This window comes from Nanorana parkeri, unplaced genomic scaffold (genome assembly GCF_000935625.1).
Source record: "Nanorana parkeri isolate BGI_ZX_2015 unplaced genomic scaffold, ASM93562v1 scaffold44, whole genome shotgun sequence".
Classification (NCBI taxonomy): domain Eukaryota; kingdom Metazoa; phylum Chordata; class Amphibia; order Anura; family Dicroglossidae; genus Nanorana; species Nanorana parkeri.
This window is the reverse complement of record NW_017306312.1, coordinates 2,627,315-2,638,719: the sequence shown is the minus strand read 5'-3', so window position 1 is coordinate 2,638,719 and position 11,405 is coordinate 2,627,315. Positions and strand designations below refer to the sequence as shown.

The 11,405-nt window shown below is 39.0% G+C and overlaps 1 protein-coding gene across 2 annotated transcripts; it reads left to right on the top strand.

Moving 5' to 3' along the window:
• The first annotated feature begins 3,809 nt into the window (after positions 1–3,809).
• Positions 3,810–7,467, top strand: DLX1 (distal-less homeobox 1). Of its 2 annotated transcripts, XM_018572321.1 has the most exons (3): positions 3,810–4,169; positions 4,520–4,719; positions 6,728–7,467. In XM_018572321.1, exons 1-3 carry the CDS (start codon positions 3,869–3,871, stop codon positions 6,974–6,976), a joined length of 750 nt encoding a protein of 249 aa, XP_018427823.1. In that variant the 5' UTR covers positions 3,810–3,868; the 3' UTR covers positions 6,977–7,467. The 2 variants fall into 2 exon arrangements, with proteins under 2 accessions (XP_018427823.1, XP_018427832.1); XM_018572330.1 differs by lacking the exon at positions 4,520–4,719 and having other exon boundaries at positions 6,728–6,843.
• Positions 7,468–11,405: the final 3,938 nt, after the last annotated feature.

The window sequence follows — 11,405 nt, the reverse complement described above, 5'->3', positions numbered from 1 at the left end:
AATGCATTATTTTAATAACTGATATTATGCAGTATCACTGACCCAGGTAATATTAAAACTGGAACACACTCTGGGTTGAATCATTTTCTGCAGCAGCCAGGCACAGAGCAGTGTTGAGCTGTCAGGCGTCATACAGGTTCCCTGCAGCTGGGTACAGTAATTTGGATATATACATAAACGGCACAAAAACCAATTTATTTTTCACTGCTGAATACTTATCAGTGGACGTGTGAATGTGAAAAAAAGGAGCAGCTTCTGTCTGTCTGCCTTGTCTCACAAGTGACCTGTTTGCTGTAAAGTGTATGTAAACCCAACCATGAAATTTCATATAAGCTGTAACATGTCGGTGTCATTTTCAAAATTGTAAATCTGCATCTTGTCTTAAACGAATTGCTGGCAATCCTACCATTAAGTAATTTGTGGGTACTTCCTGTTATATGGTGACAACACACTGTCCCTGCCTCCCAATTAAACTCCTGTGTTGTCACCCTGCCACACAGGTTTCTAATATAGAGACTACAGCTGGTGCTTTTAACAAACAATACACATAACCATGGTCCACCATTGTCTTCCTCAGGAAATACCCCTTGGGAAATGCCATGCAGGGATCACTGGAGCATGTAGGCAGAAAGTGGCTGCAAAGAGTCTGCAGGAGATGGGAACCACTGAGAGGAAACAAAGGTTAAAAAATAAGGTAAAAACAAGTTGTTTTTTTAAATTGACATTAAAAATCGCAGGTGCGGGGCACACTACACAGTGCTTTAGTAAACTATGTCATGTGGTTATGGTGTACATCTACTTTAGAATGGTAGGCAAAATAATTAGAGAGCAGGATATATTTAATATTTGTGATGATTCCATTGTTTCCTTTTGTACCAAAGGGACAGATCTGGCAAAATCAAGTCATAAAGAAATATTTTATTATTTGTGCTCTAACTCCTAATGAGATTGTGTTCCAGGGGAACAAAAGTGGTGGAGCAAAGACAAAATTGTCTTTTTATCTCAATTACATATGTATTTTCATTGTTCAAAAAGCAGTGTTTCCCCAACACTTGAAGCAATAAGATCCTTAATAATAAACAAAAGTAATCAATTTTTATGATATATGGACAATATTTTAGTTCTTTTATTTAGAAGTGGTTTGATCTTGGCTTCTTTATTGCAGCCTTTACATTGCTATGATTTCATACCCACAAAATAGTAATAATGTTACATGTCACTGTCTCCAGCACCTAGATGACTGGATGAGCTGCCAGTGTCACCCAGCAGTAATAGGCACAGAATGGCCAGCAGACAGTAAGCTAATACACAGGACCTCATCCCAAACACTCAGCAGCTTTGTATTGTATTGCTTCTGCTAGTCTCTCTTGTTTTTTTCCTCTTGTATAAAACAAGCGGAATTACAAATCACCCTACCTGGCCCGAGTGAATTATCACTGCTCCCTGCACCACGACTGTATACATTAATATGTCTTTTATGGTGACACCTAGTCTTTACAATGCCAGGTTCCCCCTTTAGAATAGCCCAGCTCCCTCTCCGCTATCAGGCAGAGTATGTACTTTATAAAGCTAGAGATGGAATTATTAGGATATCAATATCACAGCAATATTGTGTGATCCCATCGCCTGACCACAGCCTCGCACAAGCTGGAATAGTGATAGCAGTGCTGCAAGTTCAGCTGAGGCAGGATCAAATCCCAGGCTGTTTAATGGTGAAAGGCAGCATGTTGCTATTATTGTTAAATATATGGCTAATTATGCGTATGAAAATTAAACATCAGTGTTATGCTAATGAGGCCGCTTCAGCTGGGGATCAGAGCACTTGAGACTAGCATTTAATCAAATGAATCAGGGAGCAATACAGCTGCACGTGTGAACCAGTTCCACAGGATCATTCTGCCATGTACAGTCACACCACCGAATTAGGAAAGAAACTATTACCGCCGCTGTCTAATTATCTCACCAAAGTCAGGAGGGAATCTCCCTGTGCCGGAGGAGAACAAGGCTCCCGCCAACAATACAAAGGCACCGGGCTCCCCAATACTTCTGCAGCTTCCTGCACTTTGCACAGAATATGGAATGATCTGATGTATTTCTATATATCAGGGAACACTGAGATAAATAAATACACGATTATGTCTGTGAAATAAGAGTTTGAGCAATTGCAGGTGCATGCAATATATCGTTTCCGTCCATATTGGTGTACTGTGATTTATTATTACTTTACTATTGTATTTTTATTCTGAATTATTAATGCTGTATTAGAACATTGTATATGCATGGGTTTATGGTAATCACATAATTGTGTTGCATCTATTTCACTGTCAAAATCATATATCTATATTTCTAATGTATACACATATATAACATATTACACATATTATAACTTATGTACACATTCATAAACGCAATTATGCATTATTGTCAGCATTATTTATATATAAATATATAAAACACATTTTAGATAATATGTTCTATTCAGGTAGAAGATAGGCAGCCTTATGCCTGTGCAAAATGAGATAGATAGATAGATAGATAGATAGATATGCACACGCATTAGGTGACATTCTATACAGGTAAGTAGGTAGGCAGCTTTATGTCTGTGCAAAATTATATATTAAATATATAATGCTGACAATAATGCAGTGTGTTGCAGTATATGCACTTCTATATATAATGCTGACAATAATGCAGTATATGCACTTATATATATAATGCTGACAATAATGCAGTATAATAATGCACTTAGAATTACCATATATTTAGACATGTGTCATTTGTAATTGTACCAGGCTATAAATAAATTAAATGCAAGCATTGCATGTAGACATTATGGATTTAAACATTAATACATTTGATAAAATTGTTCAATTGACCGTGCTATTTATTTAATGAGCCCTCCAATCATTGCAGGAGTGAGAGGGTATGCGTTTTTGCTGCAGTTGATGGGTGTAAGCATCATTAGGCACTGATACCTGATCTTATTTGCAGGTATATGTTTATTATTGTAGGAGCCCTTTCCCCTGGAGTAATTAACACATGTGGGTTAGGGGGTCACTGGTGTGTGCAGCCCAGACAGCAGCCCCGGCCAGGCCTAGTCAGTGTTGCAGTGTGCAGATGTCATGTTTACAGGATGTGACAGATTTTCTCACTGTGGTGTAGCGAATTATTATTGCTGCCTCAAATCACAAATTGAGTGGAAAAGTGCTGTGTGGGCGCTTCACTTTTGCTGTATCGAACGCCAAAACCCGGGCAATTGTAAAATATGGGGAGAAGGAACAAAAATAAACGATGCGGCTGATTAAAACAATCCATCGTCTTGTGTACCTGAACTGTGTGCTGATCTCACTGTGTTTGTATACGTCCCGGGTCCCCTAGACTTTATTAGTAATGTGTTGTTATAGATGGCAGATCACAGGCCACTGGGAAGCCTCCTCTGCTCTCTTCTCCACGCTCACTCCCCTAGTCAGCGCGCTGCCCCGCGAGGCGCGCTTTAGCCAATGGCAGCGCCCGGATTCAGCCAGCCGACCAATCCGCCGCGCCGCCTCATGAATATGCAAAGCGGGTTGAGTCAAAGCTCTTGGGCGAGTTTGTGTAGCTCTACACAGCCTCGCGCTTAGGACTTTTTTTTTTCGCTTTTTTTCCCCCAAAGAGGCAAAACTCCATTTTCTTATGAATGGAAAGTGAAAAAATCCGATCCGCTTAAACTGGGATCCCTATTTTTTTTTTCATCCTGTAGCGGGAGGACCCCCGTTGGAAATTAAAAAAGGGGGGATCCATAAAAAAAAAATAAGGGAAAACTATATCCCCCCCACCCTTTTTAAAAAAAAATAGAGGCAGGGAAAAAAAAACCAGGAAGACAGAAGCAATGACCATGACTACTATGCCAGAAAGTCTTAACAGCCCGGTGTCAGGGAAGGCGGTGTTCATGGAGTTTGGGCCGCCGAACCAGCAGATGCCACCGTCCCCCATGTCCCATGGACACTACTCCATGCATTGCCTGCACTCCCAGCATGACAGCTCGTACAGCGGCGCCTCGTCCTTCTCCAGACCGCTGGGTTACCCCTATGTGAACTCGGTGAGCAGCCATACTTCTAATCCCTACATCAGTACCGTGCAGCCCTACCCCAACAGCTCCAGCCTCAGCCAGAGCCGCTTAGAGGAGACAGGTACAGTACAATGGACATTATCTGTTATGTGATCGCCCGGGCGAAGCCTGCAGCCAGCCAGCTCTGTGCGCCCATTGCAGCATCAGCCCAGATGTGCGCGCATTAGCCTGCCTAATTATTTATTGCGTGGCGCTATAAACAATGTATGCAATTAAGGGTAATTAAACCTAAACTGCAGCATGCTGGAAAGAAAAAAAAAAAACGCTTGCACTGGCTGCTGGAGCTTTTTTTGTGTGTGATTTCTTACACTTGATCTGTTCGGTTATTAGTTTTTTTGTGTGTACTTGTCAGCTTTAAACCTGATATTTTGTTGTTGTTTTGGCTTTGGCTTGTGTGTGTGTGCCATGCAGGGACAGAGACGGAGAAGAGCACGGTGGTGGAAGGTGGAGAGGTTCGCTTTAATGGCAAAGGGAAGAAGATTCGGAAACCAAGGACTATATATTCCAGTCTGCAGCTGCAGGCATTGAATAGGCGGTTCCAGCAGACTCAGTACCTGGCACTACCCGAGAGAGCGGAGCTGGCAGCGTCCTTGGGACTTACCCAGACACAGGTACTCTATACTGATTTCATGTGCTTCTTCTACCCAGGGGGCACCTAGCCCACACAGCCCTATGGTTTAACACGTAGCCCTGGCACCAAGGAGGCATGTAGCCCTTTTTATATACTCCTCTTACATATTCTGCCACCCTTCTTCCAGACCTGGCATCCAAAAGACTGTCCCAGGGCGGATTTAACATGTAGCCCTAGCACCTAGGAGGCATATAGCCCTTTTTATATACTCCTCTTACATGTTTCACCACCCTTCTTCCAGACCTAGCTTCCAAAAGCCTGTCCCAGGGTAGATTTAACACGTAGCCGTGGCACCTAGATGGCATATGCCCCTTTTTATATACTCTTATATATCCCGCCACCTTTCTTCCAGACCTGGCATCCAGAAGCCTGCCTCAGGGCAGGTTTAACACGTAGCCCTGGCACCTAGGTGCCATACAGTCTATGCACCTCTCTTTAATACTCTGCTACCCTGCTTTAAGTCCTGACACCCAGATGACTGTCCTAGGGCAGTTTAACACGTAACCCTGGCACCTAGGTGGCATAGTCTATATATACCCCTCTTACATATCCAGCCAACCATTTTACAGACCTAGAACCCGGATGCAACACATGCTGTAGGACTCTTCACTCACATTGCTTAACTCATACATTGGCACCAGTGCTCTTTCTTATACCTGGTGTAATACAACTCAAGTCCCTTTGTGCCAGAAACCTCCGTTTAATCTCTATAGGCACCCTTGGCACTACCTAAGCAGATGCCTTTTAAAGGCTGCATCGATATCAAACCTTACTTTAGCGTCACTATTCTGGCACCTTGTTTATAAAGTAATCGGGGACACCCTGCTCTGATGTATGATATATCCTAGAAAATATATATAAAATATATAACAGTCATTATTCTACTTATTAGCCCAATAATAAAAGAGTGCCCCAGCTACAGAGCACCGAGGTGCCAAACAAAAGACGGCATTTGCCTGCTGGAGGTGCATTGGAATGTCATGATCTTAATTCAGTCTAAAGCAATGGCAGCTGATGTGTATTCATCTCTGATTCTTTATATGTAGATTACAATTATGTCCTGGTTTGTGTGTTCTGAACGTAACATATAAAACATATTCATAGTCTGAACGTAACATATAAAACAAAAAGTTGTTTCGCTCGGTACATTAGGAGCCCTTGCAAGTGTTCGATGCTGGTTTCTAAATGGTTAAGTAAAGTAAGGTGGAGTTTTCAAAGAGCAAGTGATGGTATTTTATAACAATCAACTATATGAACAATCCATCTTGACAGGATACACTGAAGGGATTTTGTTAATTGTATGTTACACGTGCTTGCCAAATTTAATAAAAAATAAATAGATCAGCACGACAGAGATCACTACACCTAGCCGAGGACATTTACTATACAAACTGCCCCCTGAACGCTTATTTCATATGTACGATCATTATTTTATATAAAACAATATGTTGTCGTATATTTATAATTAACCTGATTATAGCATTGACTATTGTTATGTGTGTGCGTTACCTCTCAGTGGTTTACATTCTTTTTTGTTTCCCCTGAAACTGAAAACACTGATTCTGAGATTATTCTTAGGAAACTGTTTAATCATCAAATTAATACCGGGCAAAGCATGGAACTATAAAACAAGAATTCATAATAAGTGATGGAAATGTCTCACATAGAATCTAGTTATGTGTACAGAGGGAAACATATAAGATTAAAGACAATATAAGCATAATGCTTAGAAAAGCCTAACTAGATATTATTGCATGCACTTAAATACATTTCTTATTAAAAACAAGTCAGCAAATGATGTAGGCACGTTAATTTTTGTACATATATACTATGTATGTAAATTATATGTAAATATATGTGTATGTTTTGTTTACATGTATGCATGCACATGTATTGATATAACACCAGGTGGTGATAAAACGTGTTGAGATTGTGTCTAGTTATAAACATCAGATCTTCTAACACTATGAACCGTTTGCTTCCTTTAGGTGAAGATCTGGTTCCAGAACAAAAGGTCTAAATTCAAGAAATTGATGAAGCAAGGGGGGGCAGCACTGGATAGCAGCGCTCTGGCTAATGGTAGGGCACTTTCTGCCGGTTCCCCCCCAGTGCCCCCGGTATGGAACAGCTCCACTTCCTCTGGGAAGGCCACCTCTGGGACTGCTTACATTCCAAGCTACACCTCTTGGTACCCATCAGCTCACCAAGAAGCTATGCAGCAGCCTCAGCTGATGTGATCCCCGCGGCCAAATCTCCCCAAAATGGACCTTTTTCATAAAACTGCTATCTGGCAAAAAACAACAACCCCACTTTAGAGGAGAAGCTCTGTGCCTTTAGAACCGTGGTGACTCCAGTGGACAAAGTGGTGGAGCGCACATCATGCAAACACTTAATGCGGGCTGGTACCCAACAGTTGGCAGAGCACTCTCTACCCATTCTATGCCCAGGCACTGGAGAGCTTGGAAGCAGGGAGTGGAGAATACTAGTATACACCATACCCTGAGGACAATTGGAAGCAAAGATGTTCGTAGATGGGGGAACAATGACATCGACCCTCTTATGTCTGTCTATGTCTTGGTAATTTGTGCTCATTCTCCAACCTCTCCCCCCATTCATCCAACACACAGTCAGCAAATACCCCCATAGGAGCCCATTATTCGATCTCCATTCCAGAGGAACTGTCTCAATTTTGGTGGATCAGCGAATTTCTTATTTATTGGAAGAAAAAACAAATGTGCATCAACACAAGCGTGATAGAAAATACCAGTTTGGGAAACTGGAGAAACTGGAGTGTTTGATAATAATAAAAAAGATTCGCGTTATAGATAAACAATTGTTAAACTTTTTGTACTTTGGGGTTGGTACTCTGTGTTTTCTGCATTTTTTATCACCCTCTGTCCTGTAGAAATAACCTGTGAAATGGCTTAGACAAAATAGGGCCTGTTTACCCAATATTTCAATGATGTGATACAGTACAAAATCCTGAAAAAAACAGGACAATTGGCTGTTGTAGAAATTTATCTTATTACAATTTGTCTAGAATACCAATTGAATCCCCCTTGTCCCCCAGTTTGCATATATAAACCCCTTGCATGCTGGCAATTGGATAACCCACCTATTGCAGTGCAGTATGGTGGCAGTATGAAGGATGAATTTTGACATCTTTGTGAAATTTTGGAATCTGTGATTACTGAGAACAGTTGTGTTTAGTGTTCTTATATGTCAAAAGTTTAGTTTTATATTGAAAATGTTAACTTATTGCTTTGTATCTTAAAGGAAGAAAAAAAATCAAAACACTTTGTAAATAAGTTATAAAGGTTTCTTTAAGACAGTAAAAATGGTTTTTATGTCTATATAGACACATACATATATTTACACATACATTTTTTTGTGTAAACTTGCCCAAATAGAGGTGATTATGTCCAAAAATTCTTGCAGTCTGTACTACATACAGGATTTTTACAGACTAAGAACCCATTTTATGAAAGTGTCAACATTTTTGTTCCCCCAAATTTTTATTTTTTATTGGCTTTAAGAACGACAGCTGCTTAAAACACTCTTAAAAGTGCCAATAAAATACAATTTGTATTAACAAATGATAAATTCATTTTTTTAGATATGTAATGGAACAAAACCTAAGCATTAGACTTTAAACAAAATAGCCACAAATACGTTTCCGTAGACATCACTTGATCTTTTATTTAGGTATACAAAATGACTCCTATAACGTATTATTTCCAGCATGTAGCCACGAAGAACACGCCATGCTGCAAATACGAGCACTTACAATATTGATGTCATTTTATGAGTACATCTCAATAAAATCACATCTCCGAAGGGTTATCTAATGCTATTCCTCTATGTCTTTGCAAACTTCTAATTTACCTTGGGACAGTTAAAAAGTGTCAAGCCAGAAGACCATTACTGATCGTTCGGTGTGATAAAATCAGAGGAAACAGTGAAGCAGAAAATTGGATAACAGTACATTGTTACTATTTCAAGGTATTATTTACATTGAGCTGCCGCGGCCAATGGTACAACTCAGCGCATCTGACCGTTACAAGACTGCATTCTCCTACACAAAGAATCCTGACTCTAATAATAATAATAATAATAATAGCAACAATAAAATTATTAATAATAATGTTATAATTATTAATACAGTTTGTATAGCTTTTGAAGTCAATGAAGGGAATGTATTACAACTGGAGCAGATAAAATTGTATGCAGCTGTGCATGGCAACCAATCAGCTTCTCTCTTTCATTTTCAAATCTTGACTGAACAAACTGAAGAGAGAGAGAGTGAGTGTCCCACGAGAGATCCGCTGCCTGTAGGAACTGGAGTAGCTGATGAAGGGAGTGGACCAGCAGGATTTTTTTGGGGAGAGTGTTTGTTAATTATTTAAAGCATAATTTACTACCTTCCCATCTTGCAACAACAGCAGGCACTCCAGATGCCTGGTTAGTCTTACTAGTTAGTGCCATAGGGTGGCTGGTATCACCTTTTACAGCTGCAAGGTGGTAAATCGCCCATAGTCACACTCTGATCACATCTGGCCTCAGATGTCCAAGAAGCGTCTGAACCTGTCACCAAGTCAATGCCAGCACTGAAATTGCCTAGGTGACCTTTTTACTACTGCTTTCTCACTTTTGTCTCTCAGAGTACTGGCCATATTTACTTTGGACCTCTATAGATTTTCCCCTCTTTCAGAAATCTCAAATTGTAATTGTTCTGTCAATACACCCTGCAGATCACAAAAACGTTTCTTATACTGGATCATTAACTGTAAGTCTCAGGGGTTTCTTCACCAGGGCACATGAGAAAAAATGTATCATAGACAGACAGACAGATAATGTGAATGGATCGCTGGATTCGTAATAATGTCGGGCCTTTTAACACAGAAAGTGACAGTTTAAAGCTTTTAAATCGCTTTTTACAAAGGAGGCTTTGTCATCTTTCTATCTATCTATCTATCTATCTATCTATCTATCTATCTATCGATATATAGATAGATAGATAGATAGATAGATAGATAGATAGATATTGTGCTCAATCCAAAATAACATCCACAACTCTATCTATCTATTCAATTTAATCTATCTATCTATCTATCTATCTATCTATCTATCTATCTATCTATCTATCTCAAGTTAATTGAACATCTCCATTGACTGCCCTCAAAATTCTAAAATTAGTCATTATTGGCTGCCCCTATGATATAATATAAACCTTCAAGCCCTTTACCAAGAAATAGAACCCCAGAAGCCCATACATGTGCGATACTTCATTAAGCAGTACTCCCCGATGATAATTCTCCATAACGTGTTTGTATTTTGTTACTCTATAAAAGCGATGCATTTTCTTATACATCAACCTGTAATGGGAAAATGCTTCCCCCTCCCCCCCCCCTTATTAAAAAAAAAAACAAAAACAAAACATGAACCTCGTTTTTAAAACACTTCTAAAATAGGTTACACACAGCTTAATGATCACCGAAATGACTCTTTTCTGCAAAAAAGAAAAAAAAAAAAAGAGACCTCAAAGTGAGCATACAGCTGCAAACCCAAGAGGGTCAGCATCATTTTGTCGTATTCTCTTCTTGATTACAAGCCGAGCCCATCAAACAAAACATAATTACAGTAATTTTAGGTTTATTTATTCTAATGCAGTTCCCCATCTCTCTGGTAATTATGAGCAATTTTTTCGCCCAGGGAATCTTTTTGCATTAACAAAAGAGATAACGTATTGAAAGCCAAATTTGCTATGTATTGAGAAAAAGAAGAAAAAAAAAAGGTGAGCCTCCATTTCTCTGCAATTCTCTTATATTGAAGTTCAGCAAATTGCTTGCAGGTGTATGGACCACTGCAGTCAATAGGGAGAGATGCAGCATTAGCAAATGCACAATGTTTAAATAATAGACTGGCACGGCCACATTACCAGACACGGCTCGCCTTTGCTAATAACTTTTTTGTTTTATTATGATTTTTAAAATGTAAAATAAAAACACGTATTAATATGTAACTATACCAGAAAAAAAATACAGACATAACATAAGAGTCACATGTAGTGATGTTGTTGCTGTAAACATTAGATAGACCTCAAGTGTAGACACAGTCCTGTGGTCCATCAGGTACAGGTCCACTTTAATATCATACAACCCTATCTATCTATCTATCTATCTATCTATCTATCTATCTCCATGTATCCATCCATTCAATGAAATATATCTATCTATTTATCTATCTATCTATCTCTATTTATCTCTATTTATCCATCCATCCATTCAATGTAATCAATGTAATCTATCTCCATCTATCCATTCAATTAAATCTATCTATCTATCTATCTATCTATCTATCTATCTATCTATCTATCTATCTATCTCCATTTATCCATCCATCCATTCAATTAATTATATCTATCTATTTATCTATCTATCTTTATTTATCCATCCATCCATCCATTCAATGTAATCTATCTCCATCTATCCATTCAATTAAATCTATCTATCTATCTATCTATCTATCTATCTATCTATCTATCTATCTATCTATCTATCTGTCTATCTCCATCTATCCATTACATTTAATCTATCTATCTATCTATCTATCTATCTATCTATCTATCTATCTATCTATCTATCTATCTATCTATCTATCTATCTA